General features: G+C 55.7%; 1 protein-coding gene across 1 annotated transcript in view; it reads right to left on the reverse strand.

Moving 5' to 3' along the window:
• Positions 1–13,738, reverse strand: part of EFNB1 (ephrin B1) — a 52,725-nt gene extending 38,987 nt beyond the window's left edge. The window contains exon 1 of the mRNA XM_074882627.1: positions 13,477–13,738. Coding sequence (XP_074738728.1) covers positions 13,477–13,592 — 116 coding nt within the window. The 5' untranslated portion in view covers positions 13,593–13,738. The remainder of the gene's footprint in view (positions 1–13,476) is intronic.
• Positions 13,739–23,303: the final 9,565 nt, after the last annotated feature.

Genomic DNA, 23,303 nt, shown 5'->3' on the forward strand with positions numbered 1-23,303 from the left:
ATTGTACTCGCAGCATCTCGCGCGGCAGAGAGGGCCAAGCGGGCTGCCAGGGTGAAAGAAACGGGAGAGAAAGAAAAAAAGCTTGAAACTAAGGGAGAAGCCGGAATCGCTCCTGGTCGTGCTCCAGCGGGAGCTGTGACCCCCTCTCCTCACCCGCTGCTTGGCGGCTGCCCCGGGGGGACGCTGCTGGCCATGTCCCCACCGTGGGGACAGGGGACTGGGACTCGGGCTGCCCCAGCCTCCGCGGCCGCCCGGGCTTTCTGGTCAGGCTCTGGTAACCACAGATGGTTTTAATGAGCTTTAACAAAAGCCTCAAGGCAAGGGTTGCAGAATTCACAGTCCTGCGCCACTCAGCACCCTCCCCTTGGCACCGCTGCCGTCCCCGGCCGAGCGGCACCCTGCACGTCCCGCTCCCAGCACAGCAGCTACTGGGGGCACTGGAACAGCCCCACAGAGTGCTTTGGGCACAACTGCGCATCCCAGCCGGCAACAAAGCGGATGGAGTTTAAGTCTCTCCCTCTCCAGATCAGTCCTAAAAAATACCAGGGGAGCTGGAATGTTTCCACCCCGTGCCAGGCGCTTCTCTGCCAAAGCCGGGTCCCACCTGCCCTCCTCCAACAATTAGGGTTTAATGAGCTGCTTTCCCCGCCCAGCCCTGGCCCCACCAGCACCACATCCTTGCTAACAAACTTCTGCAAGACCCTTCAAAACAAAAGGCACTTTCCCCGGGTTGGCTGACTTGACATCCAAGCCCAAGAGCGAAATCCACTCCAGGTTACAAGTGCAAATGAGGTTTAACTCTAGTCTAACCTATTAAAGCCCAGCTCTAGCAGTGCACAACCCTGATGCCTTTCACCGGGCTCTGTCCACCTCCCCTGACACGGAGCTTTTCCAGTCCTCCCTTCCTATTGTCAGCGTCTATTTTTAACCCCAAGCATTATTTCTCCCTGCGTGACTTCAGACACTCTCTGAGGACGAGGTGGAATTGCTGAGCTGGTACCAGGCAAAGTGACTCAACTCTCACCTTCAGAAGCACCACGGAAATCGCAGGAGTAGTAAGTTTTCCTCCGTTCACGTTTTCCTTTCCCCTGCCCACCAAGCTTTGTCTGGGGCTAAAAGCAGGGGAAAACTGCAGGGAAGTAAAACCTGTGTCCAGCAGCAACCAACACGCCAGCAAGCCATTTTGCTCTTTTCTTCCCCAGAACCTTTACCAGCTAGATTTACCTCTAGCGCCACTACCTCGGGAAAAATCCTGCATCGACACCCATTGCCGGTGTAAATCAAGGTCAGAACCATAACCTTAAAATAGGCCTTATGAGTCGAGGCTCCGATCTGCCAGGCACGGGGAAAGCAGCTCGATAAATATGCAGAGAGAGGCACACATCCCCGGTGCGAGAGGGAGGAGGTGTTTTCCTCGCGGGGCCCTGGCCGGGCCGAGCGCGCCGGATGACAACGCTTCATTACTCCCTTTCAGCCAGTCCTCCCGGCGCTGCAGAGCAGTAATTAATGAGAAGGTCAGCAGCGAAGCCCTTCAAGAATCTCTACCTTCAGGGGAGTTTATCAAAACAACCCACCATTTGCCGCCTTCTAATTCATAAAGTGGGTAAACCCAACGCCAAACCCTCGGCGAGGCCTCACTGCACGGCCAACGCGTGCGCGGCGTTCGCCAGATATTTGCGTTATTTGGTGTGGAGAACCGATAAATAATCGTTAATAGTATTAAATAATCTAATAATTCAATAAATAATGCTATCAAATAATTGTTACTGGTATTGCTAGCAACAACGCTCTCCGCAAGAAAGCCCGGATGCCAAAAAACGCGGTGTTTACAGCAAAAGCGTAGCGGGGAAGCCGAGCGCAGCGGAGGCGGCCTCCCCCGGCGCGGATCCACAAAGAGCCGCCTGGCGAGCACCGCGCTGCCAAATCTGGATTGCACCCCCGCTCCCGCAGCCCTCGGCGTTCCCCACAACACCCCGGCGCGGGGGCTGGCGGAACCGGGGCAGCCCCAGGCGCAGCTCGCCAGCCAGCCCGCTGCCACGTCCACGCAGGATGGCTGCAGTCACCAGAAAACGCGGTGAAAGCGTTCAGAAATCCGGAGCCGTGGCGGGTTGAGCTGAAACCACTCGGGCCAGCACCGGTTTTTGGGCTGACTCCTGGGTTTTGCTCGCCAGAGCTGGTAGGGTGCAGGAACACACACGGCACCGGCAGCAGCTGGAAACAATTATCCCACCACTCTTGTATCTGTCACCCGCTCCCCGTCCTCGCGTAAGGAAGCCATTCACACTACCAACAAATATCTTTAATAAATGAGGAAAGGTATTCGCACCCCCCTCCCCGACGAGCAGCCGGCAGGGGAGGCTTTCCCAGCAGAGGGCACGGGGTGGGCAAGGTCCCTCCTGCCAGGTCTCAGGCACACGGGGTAAACTGGGCGCACCAGGGATGGGCACCTGTAAGTACCTTACGGAGAAAATACTCTGGGGTAAGAAATACAAAAATTTCCCTGCTCCACCTGCGCGCTGGTATGAAGCCGCGGCGCATTAATGCTTTACTTGCAAGTTTGACGTCCTACAAACCTCCAACAGCTTTAGGGGCATGGAGGAACTCCTGGGAGCACTGCGGGATGGTCCATGTGCCTCCAGCTTCAACCCCCACAGCCTCCAGCCTCAACCCAACGCAACCTCCAGCCTCAACCCATGTGCCTCCAACCTCAAAGAGGAAAAATAAGGAGGAAAGGGCCTTGCCTGGGAGAGCAGGAGCCCGGCGGACGTCGCAGCCCTCGCCCACCCCTGGATGCCCCCACCCCAGGCTGGGGACAGCAGCGGGAGTCCCTGTCACTGGCCCCCATCCCGCAAGGCACCCAGGCACAACATGCAGCCTGCACCCCAAAAGGAGCAAAGCCCAGCCAAAACAGGATGCTAGGCGGGCACTGGTGCCCGGTGACACGACTGGCAAACCCCCAGCCCCACTGACCCGGTGGCACCTTGAAAGGGGGGGGGACACGGACACCTCCACCCACCTCCCCAAGCCTATGGGCTCCATGCGCAGCAAAGGGAGGTGGTTTTGGAAGACTTTCGTGCCTCTCCTGGATGTTATGAAACCAGCCAAGGAGCATGAAACTGCCTGCCGTGGGTGGGAGCACCCAGGGCTATGGGAAGAACTGCAGGATTCCTGCGTGGTATGGGAAAGCACGCGGCGCTCCCCCACCCCGCACACGCCCTGCCAGGGTTGTGGGTTTTTTTTTTTTTTTCTCTTGAGAGAGACCGGGTAAGCACAACCAACCAGCGCAGCCTCCCATGAAGGGGGTAATTAGGGAAGCAGCACCCAAGTCAAGGCAGAGATCAAAAGCATCAAGTGTTAAACCTCCCTGGGATGGCGAACCGCTTCTGGGAAGGGACTCAAGTGGGACCCCCCCTTGCCCCGGCTGTGCGGGATGGTCTCCATCTCCTATTACCAGTAATGAGTTTTTCTGTAGCTCAGACAAGGGGAAAAACGAAAATAAAAATAGGAAAAAGTTATTCTAGTGCAGAAACAGGCACAACGCCACGGTGGGGCAGGATGAAGGGGTGGGGGGGCCTGGAGGCATGGCCACATGATGGACCCTCCTCTCCCTCCACGAACCCCGGCCCAGCACCGCTGCCCTGCCAGGCTATGGCTGTATGGCTGCCCCAATTATTTCAGCAATTAGCTACAGGCAAGGCCCCTCTAACGGAGGGGGTGCAGGGGAGAGCATCCCACCACCAGAGAGGGCACGGATGCGCAGGCGGGGGCGCGCAACCACCCCGCATCCTCGCGGGAGTCACGTGCAAGAAGAATACAAATTTAAAACCAAAGGCAGCTGAAGGGGAAATTCCAGCTGCCTCCAGCTCTTCACACCTCCGAGCGCCTTCCTGAAACCCCAACCCAGCCAGGCGCCCCCACAACTCCACAGCCCCCTCAGGCGGTGGGGACCATGGGGCTCTGCCCAGTGAGAGGGGAGGGGGCTTGGCCCCCCCCCCCCGACATCACCGGGACAGCCCTTCCCCACCTCCTGGGGAAGCATCTCTTCCTCCTCCTCCCACTGCGAGGTAAGCTAGGAACAATGGGATGCACCAGTGCCAGCTGGGGAGGGGATGCTCAGGGACCCCCCACCTGGCTGCCTGGGGACAAGGGATACGCTGGGGGGTGGGACAGGCAACTGCCAAGGCCCCAGATCTTGCTTGGTGCAAGGGGCAGCACCCCATCTTACCAACATGGGGTTGGGGGCGACGTGCCAGAGCTCTGCGACTACAGCAGGAGCCCCCCCAGCTCGCCCCCACCCCAGTGCTTCCCCCAGGAGAGGGGTTGCTGGCTGATGCCTTGGCCAGACCTTCCCCTAATAAAAAAAAAAAAAATAAAGAATTTCTTCTAAAATAATTGGCTAATTGGCCAAGCCCCAGTTCCGTGCTGGGAGTGGATCCCAGGTTCGCTCTTGCATGAAGCGTTTATTAAAGCCCTCAGAGGAGAGGAGGGCAAGGCAGAGCCCGGCAGGCGGGGGGAGCGGGGCGGTGCCCACACCCAGGTGGAAATTTCCCATCGCGCCCAGAGGGAGGAAGCCCAAAAATTAATCCCAGCCATCCCCCGCAGCGCACCTCTGCCCCGGGCAGGCCCTGAGTCAGCCAGGGCGAGCATCACGGCCCCCGCGCCCTCGGGAACGCGCCAGAGGGAGCAGGAGCGCGCGGGGCTGCGAGGATGTGAGAGGGAGGGGGTCCACAGCCCCCCCGTCCCCTCCTCTCCTCCCTTTAATCCCCAGCCCCAAAGCAGAGCCCTTTTAGGGGAAAGTGTAACGCAATACCTGGAAAATTTCTCCCACCCGCTCTCCACTGCCGGCTGCCAAATTTAAAACATATTTGCTGCTCGGCCTTGAAGAAATGTAACCTGCTGCTTAATTCCGACACGTTTATTCTTTGGGGGCAACAAAAAAATTCGCACTGCCGCTGGTGGCTCCTCTCCTTACACCCTGCAGCCCTCGGGGGTGGGAACTGCCAAAAAGCTGCCTGGGAGCCGTCCACCACCAACGCAAGCACCGCAACGCCAGGGATGGGCAAGAAGCTCACTCTGCCCATCCTGCCCTGCCCACGGCACCGGTGCGGGCAGGGCAAGCAGTTTTTTGATGGGTGATTAGGTGCCCTTGAGCCCCGAGCATCAGCTGGGGGTGCCACCGACTTGAAATCCCTTGGAATGTGCAAAGTTCGGCGCAACACAATGCTCCGGAGCGAGGGGAGGGGCAGGGACCACCACCACCCCCCCCCGCCGCAGGGAGAGGACCCCTCCTCAGAGATGGGGTCACCCCATCCTCCCGTCGCCTTGTGGAGCCCCCGGGGAGGGGTCCCCATGCAGCCCCCCAGTCCTCGCCCCACGGCCCAGGCTCCTGGGCTGGAGGAATTTTCCAGCGGGGTTGGGTTTGCGAGGGGAGGCCGGAGCAGTGGAAAGGGGCCGCGGCTGCTCGGGGCTGGGGGAGGGCACAATGTGTTTAGCAGACTGAGCGATCCGACAGGGCCCATTAAAGGAAACAATTTGTAATACAATAATTATTATGTCGTTTCTCTGGACTCTTTCCTAAGCCTCTCTTTAAACAGTTAGAGGCTTGACGTGCCTGTAGAAAGCAGACGTGATCTGTAGGGCTGAGGATGCTTAAGTGCCCACATGTGCCGGGACGAGGCAGACAAGGCGGCCGCTCTCCACGCACTTGCCCAGAGGGTCGGGAGCTCATCCCAGTTTGCTCACAGCCCTTGAGGGGATCACCGGGAACACAGCAGTGCTCCCCAGTTGCAGGGTACCCCCCAAGCATCACCAAACAAGGGGTCCTCTCCCCGCACACTGCTGGGTCTGGAGCTCAAGCTGATGGCAGGGGCCGCATCCTGGCAGCGCGGCCGGGACCCGCAGCTCCTCCAGCTCCGCTTTTATGCTCTGAAGTTCTCGGCCGCACATCTGAAGAAAGCGGCGGTAGCGAACAACAGAGCGAGAGCAAGCAACACAAATCCCCGGGATAATGAGCCCGGAGGAGGGAGACGGTGGGCTCTGTCTGAGGAGGGAGCCGTGCTTTTATTGGAGAGGCCTAAAAGGGCTATAAATCCTCAGATTCAAAGGCGAACTCGAGCTCTTTCAAGTCTGAGGAAGGCCTGGGATGTGTCAGCCGGGAGGACTAACCACGCCGCGTCCCCTGCTGAAGTGGCCTCTTCAGCAAAGCCGCGCTGCAGCCCGGGATATTACACCCAGATCCTTTCCATATGCTGCCCGCCCGGCTGCAGGCAGGGCACACCGGCATCCCCGCCGGCACAGGGGGGAGCCCACCCGGCCAAAAAACGGTTTTAAGGGGGGGGGAAAAACGCCTTTACACCCATTCCCCTTTCCCAATGCACACGGATTATTTGCCCCCCGAAACCCCGGTGGGGGCTGTGGACTTCCCCCTCGCGTTTGGCTGCGATACTACAGCAAGCCCAGACAAAGAACGCCGGAGCCCAGCACCGCCACATCGCCGAGCATCACCGCACCGCCGCCAGACCCGAGGCTGCAAACCCACACACCAGACTGCGCTCGCACGTTTCAGAAACCCATTAAAACGTTAAAATCAGCAGCAAAGAGAAGACGGCGTCGAGTCTCAGCCTTGCCGCTAACGCGTGTGCGACCGCAGACGTTACCCAGCCTTAATGAGAAGGAAAACATGCAAACGCTCAGTGATCAATATTAATGGTGTGAGGGTATTTATAGCTGATAAGACATGAAAACACACTTTGCTTTTTCTGAACGCAGAAGCTGTTGGATGGCAAAAGCCAGGCGGGGCAGACAGTCCCCAAGGCTGGGCTCACGCTGCAAGCCAGGGTGCAAGGAAAGGGACTGCCAGGAAACGGGACGCTCGTGTCCCACCATGGAGCAGAGAGGGACAGGAGTCACCAAAACCAGCCGGAACCCCCCTGGAAGGGAGGGCACCCACCCCAGGCCTTTGCAAAGGAGCAAGATCCAGCACTGCAAGGAGGGTGCTTCCAAAAATCCTTGCCTAACTCCAGTCTGAAGGAGCAGGGACACAGAGCTCGTGCTGCGTCCCCTGCGCATCCCACCTCAGCAAGAGCCAACCCACGTCAAACTGGGCTGACGTGAAGCCTCTCACCGACAGCCCAACGCCGTTGGTGGCTGGGCCAGCACACGCGGCACCCATGGACCGACATGCAGACGCAGCCCTCGGAAAACACTGAGGGAAGTTCACGGCTTGGGCACTGACAAACCTCCCTGCTCTGGTTCCCAACTCAGGCCCCCCGCCCCCCCCCCGGCAGCTCCACTGGCAAATCCCAGTCCCACGGCCTTGGAAAGGGGCAGCAGCCCACCTGGGGAAGGCCGGCTGTGGGGAGGAAAAGGTTATTTCAGAGCTGCCGAGCCAGGGTTATAAATAGCTGGCATTTTTGACGTGCAGCTGCTCGGCGCGGCCGGGACAGCACTGCCACGCCGGCACCTGGGCCAGGCCGGGTCCCCCCCAGAGGCGCCGGCAGGGAGAGCTCACCAAGAAGCCACCGCTCACTAGAACACCGCGAGTAGCCCCCCAAACTTGTCGCCTCCCCCCATCCTCTGGGCCCTCCCCAGGGAGGAGGGTGCTGGAGGCCCCCCAGTCCACCCACCGCTCCCCTCCAGGCATCACCCGCAGCCTCAACAAGGTTTGGCTCCAGCCCCAGAGGGAGAACCCCGCTCCCTGAAAGCGCAGGGGCCACGCAAACCCCACCCCGTGCACAAGTCCAGCCTAACCAAGCAGGATGCTTAGCCCTGGCTTATCCAACTCATCTGGGACCGAGCCTGGACAGGCTGGTGGAGCCAGGAGCGCCAGGATCCCGAGGCTCCAGCCCAGCCATGAGCAGAGCAGCTGTGCTCCAACCGAAGAGGACGCACAAGGGACATGAAAACCCTTCCGGAAGGACACAGGGTGGGCACCGAGGCTCATCGCGAGCAGGCGAAACATCACCCACAGCCCTCCTGCTCGCCGGAGGAGGTTTCTCTGCCAAGCCACCAGCCCCAGAGCGAGGGACGGGGAGGAGAAAAGCGTCGGAAAGCAGCAGGAAGGACCCCAGCTCTTTCGAGGCGAGCACAACAAAAGCCCCGCAGCACGGCCGCCACATTCCTGCCCAGATGTGACGCCCAGATAGCGCCGAGCCCAGAGTCCTCCTCCTGCTCTCCCGATACAAGCAATCATTAATTAGACACAGAATGGATTTCAGCTTTGTTTCTCCCCACCCTGTTTCAGCTGCCAGACTCCAAGTAGCATGTGCTACTGATCGGGACAAGATGTTTTCCCAGCGGACCCCAGCGCTCCTCCGGCAGAGCTGCTTCCCAGCAGCACCGTCACCGCTCTGCCCAGACTGGAGAGTCGCGGGGAAGCTGTGGGGCAGGTGGGACCCCAAAATCCTCCGTGGAATGGAGGGCTCACCCCTACAGCTAAGCCCTCGCCCAGTTTCCAAGGGACAAGCCAAACACCTCCCGACTTGCGTTGTGCGAGGGGCTGCATGTGTATTGTGGCTCTTCGCAACCCCCATGACCTGTACAAACACATGGGGGGCTTGGGGGGGACCCTGCCCCCCCAGTAAAGCTGCACAGGGGGGGAACCTACCCTCCCAGTAAAGCTGCACAAGGGGGGGGGCCCTGCCCTCCCAGTAAAGCCGCACAAGGGTGACCATGCCCTCCCAGTAAAGCCGCACAAGGGTGACCATGCCCTCCCAGTAAAGCCACACAAGGGTGACCATGCCCTCCCAGTAAAGCTGCACAGGAGGACCCTGCCCTCCCAGTAAAGCTGCTGGGGGACACCCGTGCCTCCCCAGCCAGGGCCATGCCATACAAGGGCACATCCCACCCTGCTGTATGCAACCTGTCTGGGCCCGGCTTCCAAAGGAGTAGCTCCAAAACCCAGAAGCGATGCAGGGGCTCAGGTGCGGCGGAGGGCAGCAGCCCCCCACCAGGTCCCTCCCAACCCTCCACCCTCAGAAATGGCACAAAAGGCCCGTCCCGGCCCCGCTGCCACGCGGCCCCGACTAGCTGCAGCAGCTGTTTTGCTCTGGAGAAAGCTCCGGCTCCTTTTACAATCAATCAGCCACCCCATCACGGCTCTTTTTTTCTTTTAAAGGAAGCAGTTAAATCCATTTTATAGAATCCAGTGGTATTTACCCAGCTACTGCAATAGCCGCAGCCCTGCCTTCACTATTTTTTTTTTTTTAATTTAAGTTAATGAAGTCATTCCCAAACGACACGCAATGAGCCCTGGGTGCTGCTTTCCCCCAGGCACAGCAGGAAGGGTAACCTGGCCTCTGCAAGGTGGGCCAGGCACTGAGGTTTCTGCTTTGGGGGGAGCAAAAGCAAGACACCATCACGCTGGGAGGGCACTTGGCTGCTTGGCACCCAGCAAAGGATCCCCCCAGCACCCCTGGAAAGGGCTTCTCCCTGCCAGGGAGAAATTCCAACCGGGACGCAGACAGTCCAGGCTCGCTTAACCCAAACCAGCCTTCGGAGATTAAGCAAAACCCCAGGGCCATCGGATCCCATATGGGACCATCCGTGCCCCCCGCTCCTGGGGAGCCCCCACCTCTCAGCCCCAGGCGCTCCCCAGGAGGAGGGAGTCACCAAAAGCTCTGCAAGCCAAACGCGGCTTTTAATTAAAAATAAGCAGCGTGTTTTCACTATTTCCCAACTCCTTATACTGCAAAGCGCCTCATGCGCCCACTGGTACGGTAATTAAATTACATCTGCTCCGACAAGTGTGAGCCCACCGATGCAGAGCTCCAGGCCAGCCATTCCCCTCGGAAACAGCCTTCCCGCAAGCACTTTGTCCCTCGTAAAAGGCATTAAAAAAGGCAAAGATACGCCAGGCTTCAAACTCAGCGCTTGGAGAATTCAACAGGACACCATAATGTCATTAAAGACAGAATAAAAATACCACAAAGGATTAGACTTTTGTCTGGGGGGGGCGGGGGGGGAGTTTCCCCTCTTCCCCCACCTATTTTTTTTTTTAATTTTGTTTTTAGAAAACTGCTGGGTTGCTCTGCAGAGCTAGCGAGCGAAGCCGAGTAAAACTTTATACAAGGGAAAGAGAGAAAAGCAGAGCCGAAATGACCCGCTCCTCAGAGCCGCGCGGATGATGTGTCCCATTTCCCCCACCTCCTTATTAAAATACTTTCTGGAGAGGCGGATTCCAGCCTGAAATGAATTTTCCAAACCATATTTTATTAGGAATGCTTCCTTTTAACGGTCGGCACAGGAGCCCACCAGGGTCAATATTTCTCCAAAATTACAGCCAAGGGAGTTCAAAATGGATTTAGCCAGAATTTCTCCTGCAATTCCCGGCTGTCCAACAAGAGCACGCTCCCACCAACCCCCCAGCTGAGCAGCAAAAGGGCCGATTAAATCCCCAAAGCACCCTCCAGCCCCCCCAAACCCCCTTCGGACACGATGGAATCAAATTAAAACCACATTGGCTCCCCGAGACCCCTTCTGAGGGGCTCCGCAGACACCCCGGGGAAAGCTTGCTCGAAGGGGATCTAATTTAGCCTGAGCTTGTCCCAAGAGCCCGTTTGTGACAACTAACAACCTTTTATCCAGCAAAAGCATTTCTAGGCCTATTTTCTCCCTTTAAAGACAGAATTATTCACGATAGGAAGACGGCGGCGATTTCTCTGCTGGCTTTTGAACACACACCTAGGAGGCGAAAGGAAACGTCTCCCCGACGCAGCACAGCGCTACAGCTTAAGCCAGTCTTAACTCAATTAGGAAATCATTCCTTCTATCGGCTGTGTTATCAGCATCCCTCTGATCACCACCACGAGATCAGGAACCTGCTGGTGACGCCCTGGTGAAGTTAGAAGCCCATACTTTGTAAGCGCAGCCCCAAGCTGCCCAGGGGAGGAAAGGGCAGAAAAATATTTTCGTTATTTACAGTGACACCAGCAAGGCCAGACGGCCCAACACGCAACGCTTTCTCCTTCTATCTGTTGGAAAATTCCACTTAGCGATGTTATTTTTAAGGGCTTTAGCTCTCTTTACTCTAAAAACAAGAGTTAAAGCTCGGTGGAGCGGGGCAGAGGGCTGGCACAGACATGGCATCGCCCACGGAGCGCTGGAGGAAGGGGCTGGAAAGCCCAAAGTAGGGTGGCGAGAGCGCGTGGGGGGATTTGAATCCAGCCAGCCAGGAGTAAGCCCAGTCTAACAAAGAGCACAGATTTTCCTCAAGCTGGAACCGGACTTTGTAGAGCAGGCGGTTCCCCAGACTAGTTTGGTCAACCCATGTTCGCAGGCAGGAGCAGCCGTGGGGAGGCTCTGCCCCATGCCACACAACCTGCAAAAATGGGGAGGCAGGAGCATTATGGGATAAAAGAACATGAGGGACCCCAAAGACGAGGGTCTGGGATCAGGCCACAGAGTGGGGGCACGGCTGGGCACCCACAGCCCCCGCCACAGCAAACCCCTACCACAGCTCCTGCCCCATCGCTGGGATCCCCCCCAGCGGTGCCGTTTCTGGGTGGGAACGCCGACATTTTGGGCACTTCCCACCATCTCCCATCCCTGGGGGGACCCAGGGCTGGGTGCCCCCGAGCCCCTGCCCCACGCCAGGCACCCACGGGAGCAGCCCCCACGCGGGATGGCACGCACTCTGCGCCGAGGGCGGACAACCACTGCGCTCCAAACTGGGGGAAGAACCAAGAAAACACTTCAAGCTACTCCCAGTGGGGATGGACACCCCCAAACCCACCGCATCTGGGGCTCGGTGCCAGCGCAGGCAGACGGGGAGGGCAGTAGAAAACCCCCCCGGCATGCCCACCGCACCGCCACCGCCTCCTCCCAACTTCCCGGGCCTCAGCAATTTAATAAAAGCTAACACTAATCAAGCGGGTTGGAGTGCCATGGTGTCCCCCCGACCCCACCGAGCCATTTCCACCTCCAGCCGCCCTTTTTCCAACTACAAAAAAAAAAAAAAAAAAAAAAGGTGTTTTCTGGAACCGATTTGCCGCCGCCTCGCCGACATCGCCGCCTCGCCGGCGCAACGGATCGATTCCCGAGGGTAAAGGCTCTTTCTGCTCCCAGCCAAGGGACACAACTCCAAAGGCAAGGAAAGGGAAAAAAAAAAAAAAAAACACACCGAGGAGGAGCACGAACTTACAGGAGCCCTCGTCCCAGAGATTCCAACACGCTGGACTGGAGCTTGGCAGCGTGTGTGCACACGCGGGTGCCTGCAAAGTTGGGGTTTCTTTTTGCCCCCCCCCCCCCAAAAAATAAAAGCGTTTGGTCGGAATATAAGCGTCCAAGCGGGAAGGTTGTCCAAATGGCTTCGGTTCTCCTCAAAAACTCTTTTGGTTTTTGGGTTGGGGTTTTGTTTTTTTGGGGTTTTTTTGGAGAAATGTAGGGGGGGGGGGGAAATCAGGCTAAAAGCAAGACTTTTTTTTTTTTTAAACCGAGAAGGAGCTAAAATCAACAAACACTCCGCGATCTACAAGATAAAACCCAGCCAGAGGGCTACCAAAACCATCCTGACACCACCAGCAGCTCTGCCGAGCACCTTCCACTCCTCCGCCTCTCCTCCTCCTCGCCCTTCATCCCGGCGCGCTGGAAAAGCCCCTTCTCATTGTTCCCGCACCCCAGCCGGGGCAGAGACACGTCCGCAGACATACAACACACACATATATATATATATAATTTAGCTGTATATATAGGCGAGGCAGCGCTGTGGAGGAGCCCCGCCGCCGGCTTTGTTCGGAGCCAGACCGGGGGAGTCCCACCACCGGCCGACCCTCACCGCGGCCCGCTTTTAGAAGAGAAAACCCAGAAGAAAAAAAAAAATAATTAAAAACCAGGTAATAAATCCAACTCTAGCGTCGGCGTGGTAGAAGGGAGCGGCGATCCAGCCCGGCGGCGGCCCCCCCCCCCCCCCCGGCCCCCTCCCGAGCACGGCCAGGCGAGGGGCGGCGGCGCCCGCGGAGACTCCCTCAAATCCCGGGGAGGGGAAAAAAAAAAAAAAAAAAAAAAAAGGTGAAAAAATTAACAATCGTTCAAAATAAAACACATGTGAAAAAATCGAACAGCAATTTAAGGAGAAGAAAAGCTTTAAAAACCAAAAGGATTTTTAAAAATCGGGAAAAAAAACCTTAAAGTAGGTGGGTTTTTTTGGAAAAAAATAAAAAGGGAAAAGCCCGCAGCAGCCAAGCGCGCCCCGGAGCAGGCGAGGGGTCCGTACTCCAGCCGGGGGTCGCTCCTCTCCGTCCGTCGACCTCAGCCTCCAGCCGCTCTTCCCGGTGCCCGCTCCGCTTCCCGGGCGGGGATTTTTTTTTTTTTCCTTAAAAATCTTGCGGTTTTAGTTAAATTTTTTTTTTTGTTCAATTTCCCCGCGTTTAATTTTTTTTTTTTTTGTCTGGAAAAGCAGAGGTGTGGAGGGGGGGGGGGGAGGAGGTGTGAGGCGGGTTCCCCCTCCCCGTTCCCCCGCGCCCCCTCCGCCGCACGTACTTGGGGTTACCGGCGCTCCAGGAGACCGGTTCCAGGCTCTTGGCGAGCGGCGCGGCCAAGCGGCACAGGGCGAGGAGGACGCCCAGCAACCACCGCCCGCCGCGGGGCCGCGCCATCGTCCCTCGGCGGCGGGCCGGGCCGGGCGTCAGGCGCCCATACCGCTTCCCCGCCGCCTTCCTCCGGCTCCCGTCCCGCCGCCGCCGCTGCCGCCGCCGTCCCTTCCCTCACACAGCGGCGCCGCCCGCCGCGACCAGCGCTCTACTCCTCGGCACAGGCAGCGCCACGGGCAGCCCTCGGCGACGCGGCCAATCGCGGAGCGGCGCGGGGGGGGGGCCTTGCGGGGCGGGGACACGCCCACTGGCTCTTCTTAAAGGGACAGCGCACCCTTTTCCCGCCACCCCCCTTCTTTACCCCCGCGCCCCACAATCGGTGACCGGGTAAAGCGCGAGGGGGGGACGGGGGTGGGGACGGGCCGTCGGGGCGCCGACCGGCGCCCCGACGGCCCGTCCCCACCCCCGTGCCCCCCGGCTCTACCCGCCATTCAGCCGCGATCCAACAGCGCCCCCCAGCGGACACCGGCGGCCCCGCCCCTGCCTGAAAATCCTCCCCAAACGCGCCCTTTTGGGGAGTTTTATGAAGTTTTTTCGGCGCTTCCTTGGAGTTTTGTTACGTTCTTTAGAGTTTTTCGGAGTTTTTCGAAGTTTTCTTGTAGCTTTCTTATTTTTTTTTATTTTTTTTGGAGCTTATTGGAGCCTTTTTTTTAATTTTTGGAGGGTTTTTTGAAGGCTTTTTGGAGGTTTTTTGTAGTTTCTTTAATATACTTTAATATATTGTTATATATACTCAATATACTTAATATAGTTAAACTTTTTGGGGAGCTTTTTGGAGGTTTTTTTGAAGCGTTTTTTGAGATTTTTCATATTTTTTGGAGTCTGGGGATTTGGGGGAAAAAAAAAAAAACTAAACAAAACAAATTCCAGAATCAGTGCGCTTTCTATTAAGAAAATTTTTTTAAAACCTCCGGAGTCAGCTTGTTTTCTATTATAAAAATAATAAAAAACCTCTCTGGAGTATTTCTATTAATAAAAAACCCCTCTGGAGTGTTTCTATTAATAAAATTTAAAAAAAAAAAATAAAACCCCCAAACCTCTGGAGTCAGTTCACTTTTTATTAAGAAAATTAAAAAAAAAAAAAACCCAGCCCTCTAGTCAGTTCGCTTTAGCTTACCAAAAAAAAAAAAAAAAACCAAACCAAACCAAACAAACCTTTGGAGTCAGTTTGATTTGTATTAAGAAAGTTTACAAATAAACAACTCTGGACTCACTTCACTTTCTATTACAAAAGTAAACAAAAAAACTCCAGAGTCAGTTCTCTCTCTATTAAGAAAATATAAATTAAAGCTCCTGTCAGTTTCTTTTCTATTACAAAAATTTTAAAAAAACCCTCGGAGTCAGTTCAATTTCTATCAAGAAAATTGAAAAAAAACCTCCAGAGTCAGTTTGCTTCCTATTACAAAAATTTTAAAAAAAACCCCACACTGCTCTGGAGTTGGTTCACTTTTTATTAAGAGAATTAAATAAAAAGCTCCAGTCAGTTTTGCTTTCTATTACAAAAATTGACAAAAACCCGCCTCTGGAGTCAGTTCACCTTCAGCTAAGAAAATATTGGACACCCTCATTTTGCAACACCCCAAGACACATTTTTCTCCGTTCCTTTTTTATTTATTTCCACATTTCTCCGCCGGCACCTTACACTGCAAAACCTGGCTGTCAAATTTGGGTGGAGATTCGTCCGGTTTCGGCATTTTAAAATAAAATCCCGCCGCGGGGTGCAGCGTGGTGCTGCAGCGGTGCGGAGGCTCCCCCGGGCGCTGGGGCTCGCGCTTTCTGGTGGTGCCCTAATTCAAAAGAGATAAAAATACTTGAAGAAAATACAAACAATAAAAAATTTTCATTTTTGGGGAGGGAGGATTGGGGGGGCGGCCTGCTCTGGCCCGGCTGGAGTGAGAAGTGGTACCTGTGCTGCCTGCCCTCCTGCTGCCTGCCCATTCCTCCCTATTCCTGCCCCATCACCTCTGCCGATGACATCACGACCGGTTGCCATGGCGATGCCGGCTCTCCCGGCACAGGCTCAGGTGGGGATCCCTCAGGAGGGGGATGCTCATCGTGGGCGTCCCCTGCGCCCAAACTGCACTTTGGGATCCCTTTGGGATGGGACCCTCTCACCTCGAACCAGTAGAGACCAGTTTGGGCACTGGTACATCCTCGGGATGAGGGGGACCAGCGTGCGAGCACCCGCAGAGTCACCAAAGGTCACCCAGTGCCACTTCACCGGGGTTCAACCCTTCCCAACCCTTCCCAGTGTCGCTCCCACAGCGGGGAACGCCCGCCCAGTAAAGTCACGCAGGGATAAAATCCTGCTTTTCCCGCCCAAGCTCCCCGGGAAGGAAATCGGTGGTATGGAATCAGGGCGATTCCTCAGGTGGTTCTGGGTAAAAAAAAACCAATAAATTGGAAAATGGTTCCCTGCCTCAGCTGCACTGGTGACACCGGTGACGCAGGCTGAGCTCCAGGTGGGAGCAGCTGCAGGGGAGCAGCGACCCCCCATCTTCTCCGAAAATCCTGGGCTTTGGGGGCGACTCTCGTGCTTTCCCAAGGAGCTGGATGCAGGACAGACATCACCAGGAAGCTGTGGCCCTGCTCATGCCCGCCTGCCTGCCCAGGGAGATGGGGAGTCACCTGTCCCGGAGCTTTTTCTGCCCTTCTGCTTCCCCGGCGCACTCCCAGCGTTGGCACCGACGTCCCCGTGCGCTGCACCCGGCCACGGGGCCCTCGCCCAGCCCCTTCCCCGGAGAGCAGGGGAGCGTGCGGGGAGAGAGCACATGGAGAGAGCACAGGGAGCGAGCGCGCACGCAGCTGGGGATACGGGAGCAATTCGGGGCCCGGCCCGTGCTCCCCGCTCCGGCGGCTCTGGCCGCCTTTGATGTCCTGAGCAGGACGGGTTCAATGCCCACGGGTGTCACGAGTTTCCAGGGACTCAGCTCCCGCACAGGCTCCCTCTGCGGCGCCCAGCAGGGTAACGCTGTGCTGGGGTCCCACTCCGGGAGGGGCCTCCAGCCGCCCGCAGACCCGCTGCTCCCCCAGAGTCTTTGCCTACACCGGGGGGGGCCTGCAGGAGGAGAAAGGACATCACTTAATTTCTGAATTCTTCATATTTTTGGGGCCCGGGAGTGAGCACCTTAGCACTTCCCCAGCCCGTAGATCGCGCTGTCCCCTCCCCGCACCATCTGTCCCTGTGTACTCTGGTCTCTCATCTTCTACCTTCCTCTCTTTTACCTCCCTTGAAGCAGAATTTAAAATAATAATACAATTTTGGGGGCTGATCAGGGGGATTGACCACCACCTGCTTCATCCTAAAGGTACGAGGCGAGACAGAAGCTTTTGCCCCTCTTTGGTAAGACCCAGCATCACCCCAATCTCGGCGGTTCTTTGCGTCACCCCCCTCCTCCCGAGCAGCTGCGGCTTGCAGGTTCTTCCCATGCACAATCACACCCTCATCAAATGATGATCCGCATCCCAAAATACATTCCACAGCCACTTCATATTTAAATTACCTGAGAAATTTTACAGCGAAAGAGCAATGGGATAAAACAGAGCAAAAGAAAATTTGGGCTGAACACCAGGAAAAACTGCTTAGTGCTGAAATCTGTTCGGCTGTGGGATGGTTCCCCCAGGGAAGCCTTTGAGTTATTTAAAACTCACCTAAATAAAAATCGGTGGGGAATAAACTTCACTCATCCCACAGGCATGAGCACCGTGCGACTGGGTAGATTTTCGCTCCCCCCACAACTATTTTTTGGGATGAAACAGGTGAGATCTCAGCAGGCCGAACCCACAGAGCACATGTAACCCAAACAGCTCTGCAGAGAGACGCAGCCCCGCGCAGACCGGGGCCAAAATTCATGATTAATCCAACGTTCTTTAAAAAATAAAAAAAAGAAAAACACAGGGATTTTTTGAATCGCTGGGACATCGGATGCGTGGAGATGTCTGACAAGCCTTGTACCTATTAAATAGCAAACAGCCAGGCAAAACGGGTGCCAAAAAGCCAGCACTGCGCTGCTAAATCAGAGGATCAAATTCAGAAATGAAGGTGATGTCAAGGATTTGCCTTCACCGTGATTTATACCATCATTCTTGCGCTCAGGCTCCTGGAAACTTGCACCTTCTGCAGATGTGCTGGCTGATTAAAATGATGCAACACATTCGCTAGCTGTGTAATATGATTTAAATTAAAAAGCCCATATTCTAACTGAAAATCTGCTACGGCTGCCTGCAGCCCTGCCACTGCCTCCGGTGCTTCCCACCTGCCCGGGGTGCCGAGGAGGAGCGGGGGGAGAGGCATGGGGGGACCTGGGGGGCAAGGACCGAGCAGGGAAATGCAGCAACACAAGGCGATCGGGTTCCAGAAGGCACATTTTATGGGGCTGAGAAGTCTACTGCATAATGGTCCGGGGAAGGAAGTATTAAAATCTTTAACCAGTTTTCAGAGACGCGATAATTAAGGTGGTGTAAGCTACAATTGCCTGGAAAAAAACCAAAGGCAAGGAATAAGATTTTTATCACTTCAGAAGTGGCCACTCATGGGTTTGAGGTATTAAAAAAAAAAAAAAAGTGAAGAAAAAAATCCCTGCAAGAAGAAGAAAATACAAAAGGCAACTGAAGAAGAGTCTGGACAGGGGCTGTGGGGATGAAGAGCAGCAGAATTTGGGAGCTGGGAAGTCAGGGAACCTGGTTGAGGAAAGTGCTCAGCATTGTCCCGGCCCGGCCGTTCACCGCTTTAATCAGGCGCTTTAATGGAACTTGAGCACAGGCTTAATGCTTAAGCATCTTCAATGGAGTTGTTCTCTTTCATCAGGACCTCTGGGGAGGAAAGAATATTGGCTTAAATTAATGAGGCCTCAGAAATGGGTGAGAGAGACTGAACTGAGCACTTTACCCTGCGTTCTGCCAGAACTGAGCGGAGGCAGAGACGGCGGCATCCCCAGGGCAGGACAAATCGTTTCCCCCTCTCGCCACGGCGGGAGCAAATTCGTTTCTTTGGCTGTGCCCCGGACGAGGGGGAGAACAGGGAAGCGGAGCTGGTGGGCTGCCAAGAGGGAGGGGGCAGCGACGTCGAAAACTGCATCCCTGGCAGGTGGTTGGCATCGCCTGAAAACACGAAGGGAGGGCGACCCGGGGAGCAAGCGCTTGAGCATCCCGAGGGTACTGAAAGCCCTGAAAGTTCCTGCCAGGAGCAGATCGCCTTGCTCTTCTGAAGAGTGATGGCAAGGGGTGAGAAGTGGTAGGCAGCTATTTTTAGCTCTTTGAACAATATTGTAGAAAACATAATGAAAATGAGTCGAATTGGCTGGAGCATGAGCAGCCCTAAACTGCACGGTAATATAACAGCAAGATGGTGGGAATGTATAATATATATATTTTAAGGTAGCGATCCACTGGTGCAGAGCTTGCTGGAGGAGGCAGGAGGTGGAGTCGGGAGCATCTAACGGGCACTGCAGAGGTCATTCGTTAACATCTTCCTTAATGACCTGGCAGAATGTGTAAACAGCATGTTAATGACCTGGCAGAGATGATAAGCAGCTTGTCGATGAAATTCCCGATGTGCGGGGCTGCGCGTACTTCCACGGTCAGGGGAACATGAAAGGGGCCTAAATGGCTAGAAATGCGCACAGGAAACTTAATGATTTTGTTAGGGGAGGAAAAAAAAAACTAATCAGATCTATCTGGAGTGAGTGATTAAAAACTTGTCGGAGGGGGGAGAGCGGCAGCTCGAGAAAGGCTGTTGGGGACGACAGCAGCGACAGGTCGGGTTTGATATGCAGCTATGCCAGAGCTCTTCTCATCTAGCTCTCCCAGGGAAAACATAAAGTGCATTTTCAGGTCACTGATCCACCAAAAGAAGGAAAATCCCCAAAAAGGAGCAGAAGCTGGAGGAATGGTATGTAAGCCGAGATTTTAAAACACATGGATCTGTTTTCTTTGGACAGGTAGCGGCTCGGGGAAGTCACAACTGCATGCAAATATCCCACACGGTTTTAACACCAAAGGAAAAATGATTGAGGGTGGCAGAAGAACAGAAGGTGACCTCGGGCCGTATCCTACCCAAGGGGAAACTGCCGGGAGCCCAGAGGCCATGCTCTGCACCATGCCGGCGTTGTGCCGGGGCACATGGCTGCCCGGGGCATCGCACCTCGGCTGCTCTCCCGCTTCCTGCAGCCTCTGCCCTTGGCCGGGGCAGCAAATAAAAGTGTTGCCGTCCCCAAGGTCAGATCTACTGTCCCCAAGGTCCATCCCCAGGGCCAGAGCCCGTGTCTGGGCGTGAGAGTGGGTCTCTGCTGCGGCTGGGAGAGGTTGGGAGAAGGCTGTGCCACATCCTCACGCCGCTGCTGCAGGAGGGACCTGGAGAGAGAGGGGCTGGAGGGGCTGAACTCCTCGCCCAGGGTCCCCGCAGGAATCCCAGCACGTACCTACCCGCGCAAGTGCCCCGAACAAGACGGTGATCTCACGTGAATGAGCTAAGAGCTGGCTGGGTCCTGCCAGGATTTACATGGGAGGCTCCAGAGAGTCTGTGTGTACTCACAACCCTCCCGCCACAGCTCTCCCCGAGGGGAGGAGGAGTGGGGCTCCCTTTCCTGCTTCCCCACCCTGCCCTGCCCGCTCTGGCTCCCTGGCAGCGGGCCTGCGCCGGGCGGCCCACGCTGCCTCCCTGGGCGGCTGCATGGCCCCGGGCCAGTGAGCTTCAACACCCTGCACCCCTGAATCTCCATACCCCTGCACCCCTGCATCTCCACACTCCTTCATCCCTGCATCCTTGTACCACTTCTCCCCTGCATCCCTGCATCCCTGCATCCCTGCATTCCTGCATCCCTGCATCCCTGTACTCCGGCATCCCTGCACCCCTGCACCCCACAGCCCATCCCCAACCACCCAGGCAGTCAGGAGGGGACCCCAGTTTCCCACAGGGCACCAAGGCTATAAAACCCTCCCCCTTAGGCAGATCGTGGTGTCATGCTGCCTGCCCCAGCCCTCGCTCCCTGCCCCACCGCGGGTTTTGCCGATGCAGCCCCGGGGAGCCCATGGCAGTGACGTTGCTTTCCCAGCCATGCTGAGACACTGACTCCTGGCACGGAGCGGGACGGGGCGAAAGGCAGAAGAGGAAAGCGGAGAAATGATGCTTTATCTCAGCAATCGCAGAAGGGATAAACTGACATCATGAGTAGTTGCACAGCAGCGTTTCTTTTGTGGGGCTGGTAATTTGTGACAGTGAACATCACTGGAAATATCTTAATTAATGTTTATTTTGATGGCTGTGTAGGTTTGGGGTGACGTGTCCCTGAGACTGGAACGGGGAGGGGGGAAGGGTGGCAGGAAAAAAAAGCAGATTTTTTTTGACTTGCTGCCCAGAACCACAAAAATGCCTTTTAAAGACTCCCTCCCTCGCCCTAACAGGCTCATCAGGAGCAGAGAAGAGATCATGGAAAGAAGAGAGATAGAAAGATAGAAATTCAGAGGAAGGGGGTGAGGGGCAAAGACATGGGAAGGAGACAGACAAACACACACAGAGCAATTTGCATGTTTTATGAGTCTTTGATTTCAGTGTATTTACAACCTCAGTGCTAACACCCTGGTGGGAAGTTCTGGAGATTACTGTATTTACCCTCTATTTTGCTTTACATCTTTATCAAGTGATCTGTCTGTCTCGCCTCCAGCCAGTCGTTTAACGAGCTGCATCTACGGCAGGTACCGGCCCGGTTCAGAGGACCCCCCGTCCGCGCCAGCCTCCGGCAGCCGTTCCCATAACCGGCACCCCGCTGCCCTGCCGCGAGCCGAGGGACGTCCCCACCACCCCCCGGGCACTCGGCAACCCTCTCACCAAGGGTCCCCCGCATCCAGCCTTGTGACGCGGCTGGGAGCCCTTGGGGTGCCGTGGGGTGCTGCATCCGCCCCGCCAACCAGGCCCGGCAATACAGGAGGTTTTGCTGGGATGCTGCTGGAAACACAAAGATAATTGTAGGAAACAGCAGAGATGTTGATGTCTTTTTTTTTTTTTTTTTTCTGGAGGGATCTCATCTCTTTGTTGCTGTCACCGGTTTTGCCCAGTTTCAAACACAAGTGACAGCATTTCTGGGATCAGGCCGGACGGTTTCTGGTTCAGCACAGGGCAAGGGGAGCCCCGAGCCCAAGAGCATTTGGATCCTAAATGGGAGAGATGCTGAGGGTGCAGAAGCTCCTGCCCCACGAGAGCGCCCCAGTCTTCTCCCATTTTTTTCCCGTTTTCCTCCTCTTTAAGCCATTTTCTCCCTGCTGAGTTCCCTGCTGTAATCAGCTGTGCCACAGAAATGGCATGGCTGGTGAGACCAGTGGATACGGCGGGCAGACACACGCCGCCAGCTGCTTTGTGTTCATTCCATATGTGAAATCAGAGAATCATGGAATCCCAGGTTGGAAGGGACCTCAAGGATCAGCTGGTCCAACCTTTCTTGGCAAAAGCCCGGTCTAGACAAGCTGGCCCAGCCCCCTGTCCAGCTGAATCTTAAAAGTGTCCAGTGTTGGGGAATCCACCTCTTCCCTGGAGAGATTATTCCAGTGGCTGATTGTTCTCATTGTGAAAAATTTTCCTCTTGTGTCCATCGGAATCTCCCCAGGAGTAACTCGTACCTGTTACCCCTCGTCTTTTCCATGGCACTCCTTGTAAGAAGGGACTCTCCATCTTCTCTGTAGCCCCCTTGAACTACTGGAACCTGGTGCTGAGGTCTCCCCCCAGCCTTCCCCGTCTCAAGGCTGAACAAACCCAACTCTCTCAGCCTCTCCTTATACAGCTTCCCAGTCCCTTGATCGCCTTTGGGGCCCTTCTCTGGGCCCTCTCCAGCCTGGCCACAGCTTTTTTGTGTAGCGGGGCCCAAACCTGAACACAGGATTCCAGGTGTGGCCTGACGAGCGCTGAGCAGAGTGGGATGATGACTTCTTTATCTCTGCTGGTGATGACCTCGGTGATGCAACCCAGCATCCTGTTGGCATCCAGCTCCAGAGCAACTTCTAGAAACCTCGGTGTGGGAAGCATCTTTTCTACCAAGCACCTTTCTGCTGGGAGAGACAACTTTTGGCAGGAATTTCAAGCCCTGGGTGACTCTGCCATCTCGCCAGAGAGTCCCCATCACCCAGACACAACTGTTTGATATAGAAAGAGCATTTGGCTCACATCGGGTTTTGCAGCACCATCCTTCCAAAAATCACGCCATGACCCCAATTAGCACTCCGGAGAAGCAGATAATGAGTGCGTCTTCTAATGCCCTTTTCAGCATGTTTTCTTAGTACGAATCTTATGATCTGCCTTCCTCAGTCAAGGCGCACCCATAATTCATCCCTTACTCTCCGACCCTCCGAGCGCGCCGAGCTGTGATCAAGGGAAGTTTTTCCGAAGGATTTTGGCTTCTTCTCTTTCTTGGATTTCCCCCAGATAATCGTGATCTTTTTTCCTCAGCTTTAGACACCCACACGCACACAAGAAGAAGGGATGTGCCAAGAGCAGAGCGAGGGCAGTCCTGCACCCGGCAGCGGTTTCTCCCTGCCTGGCAGGGTGTTTTCTACCCAGGCTCTGCCGTTTGAACCGCAGGAGCTGGCTCCAGTTGGCTGCAAACCCCCCCCAGTATCGTTTCCACTCCATAATTGGGCAAGCACTGCTCTTCCTATCAGATCTTCAGCGCAAGCACTAACTAGTGTCTACAAGTCTTCAGTGAATAATAAGGAATATTCAAGGAAAATCTT

The sequence above is a fragment of the Strix uralensis genome, chromosome 13 (assembly GCF_047716275.1).
Source record: "Strix uralensis isolate ZFMK-TIS-50842 chromosome 13, bStrUra1, whole genome shotgun sequence".
NCBI classification, from domain to species: domain Eukaryota; kingdom Metazoa; phylum Chordata; class Aves; order Strigiformes; family Strigidae; genus Strix; species Strix uralensis.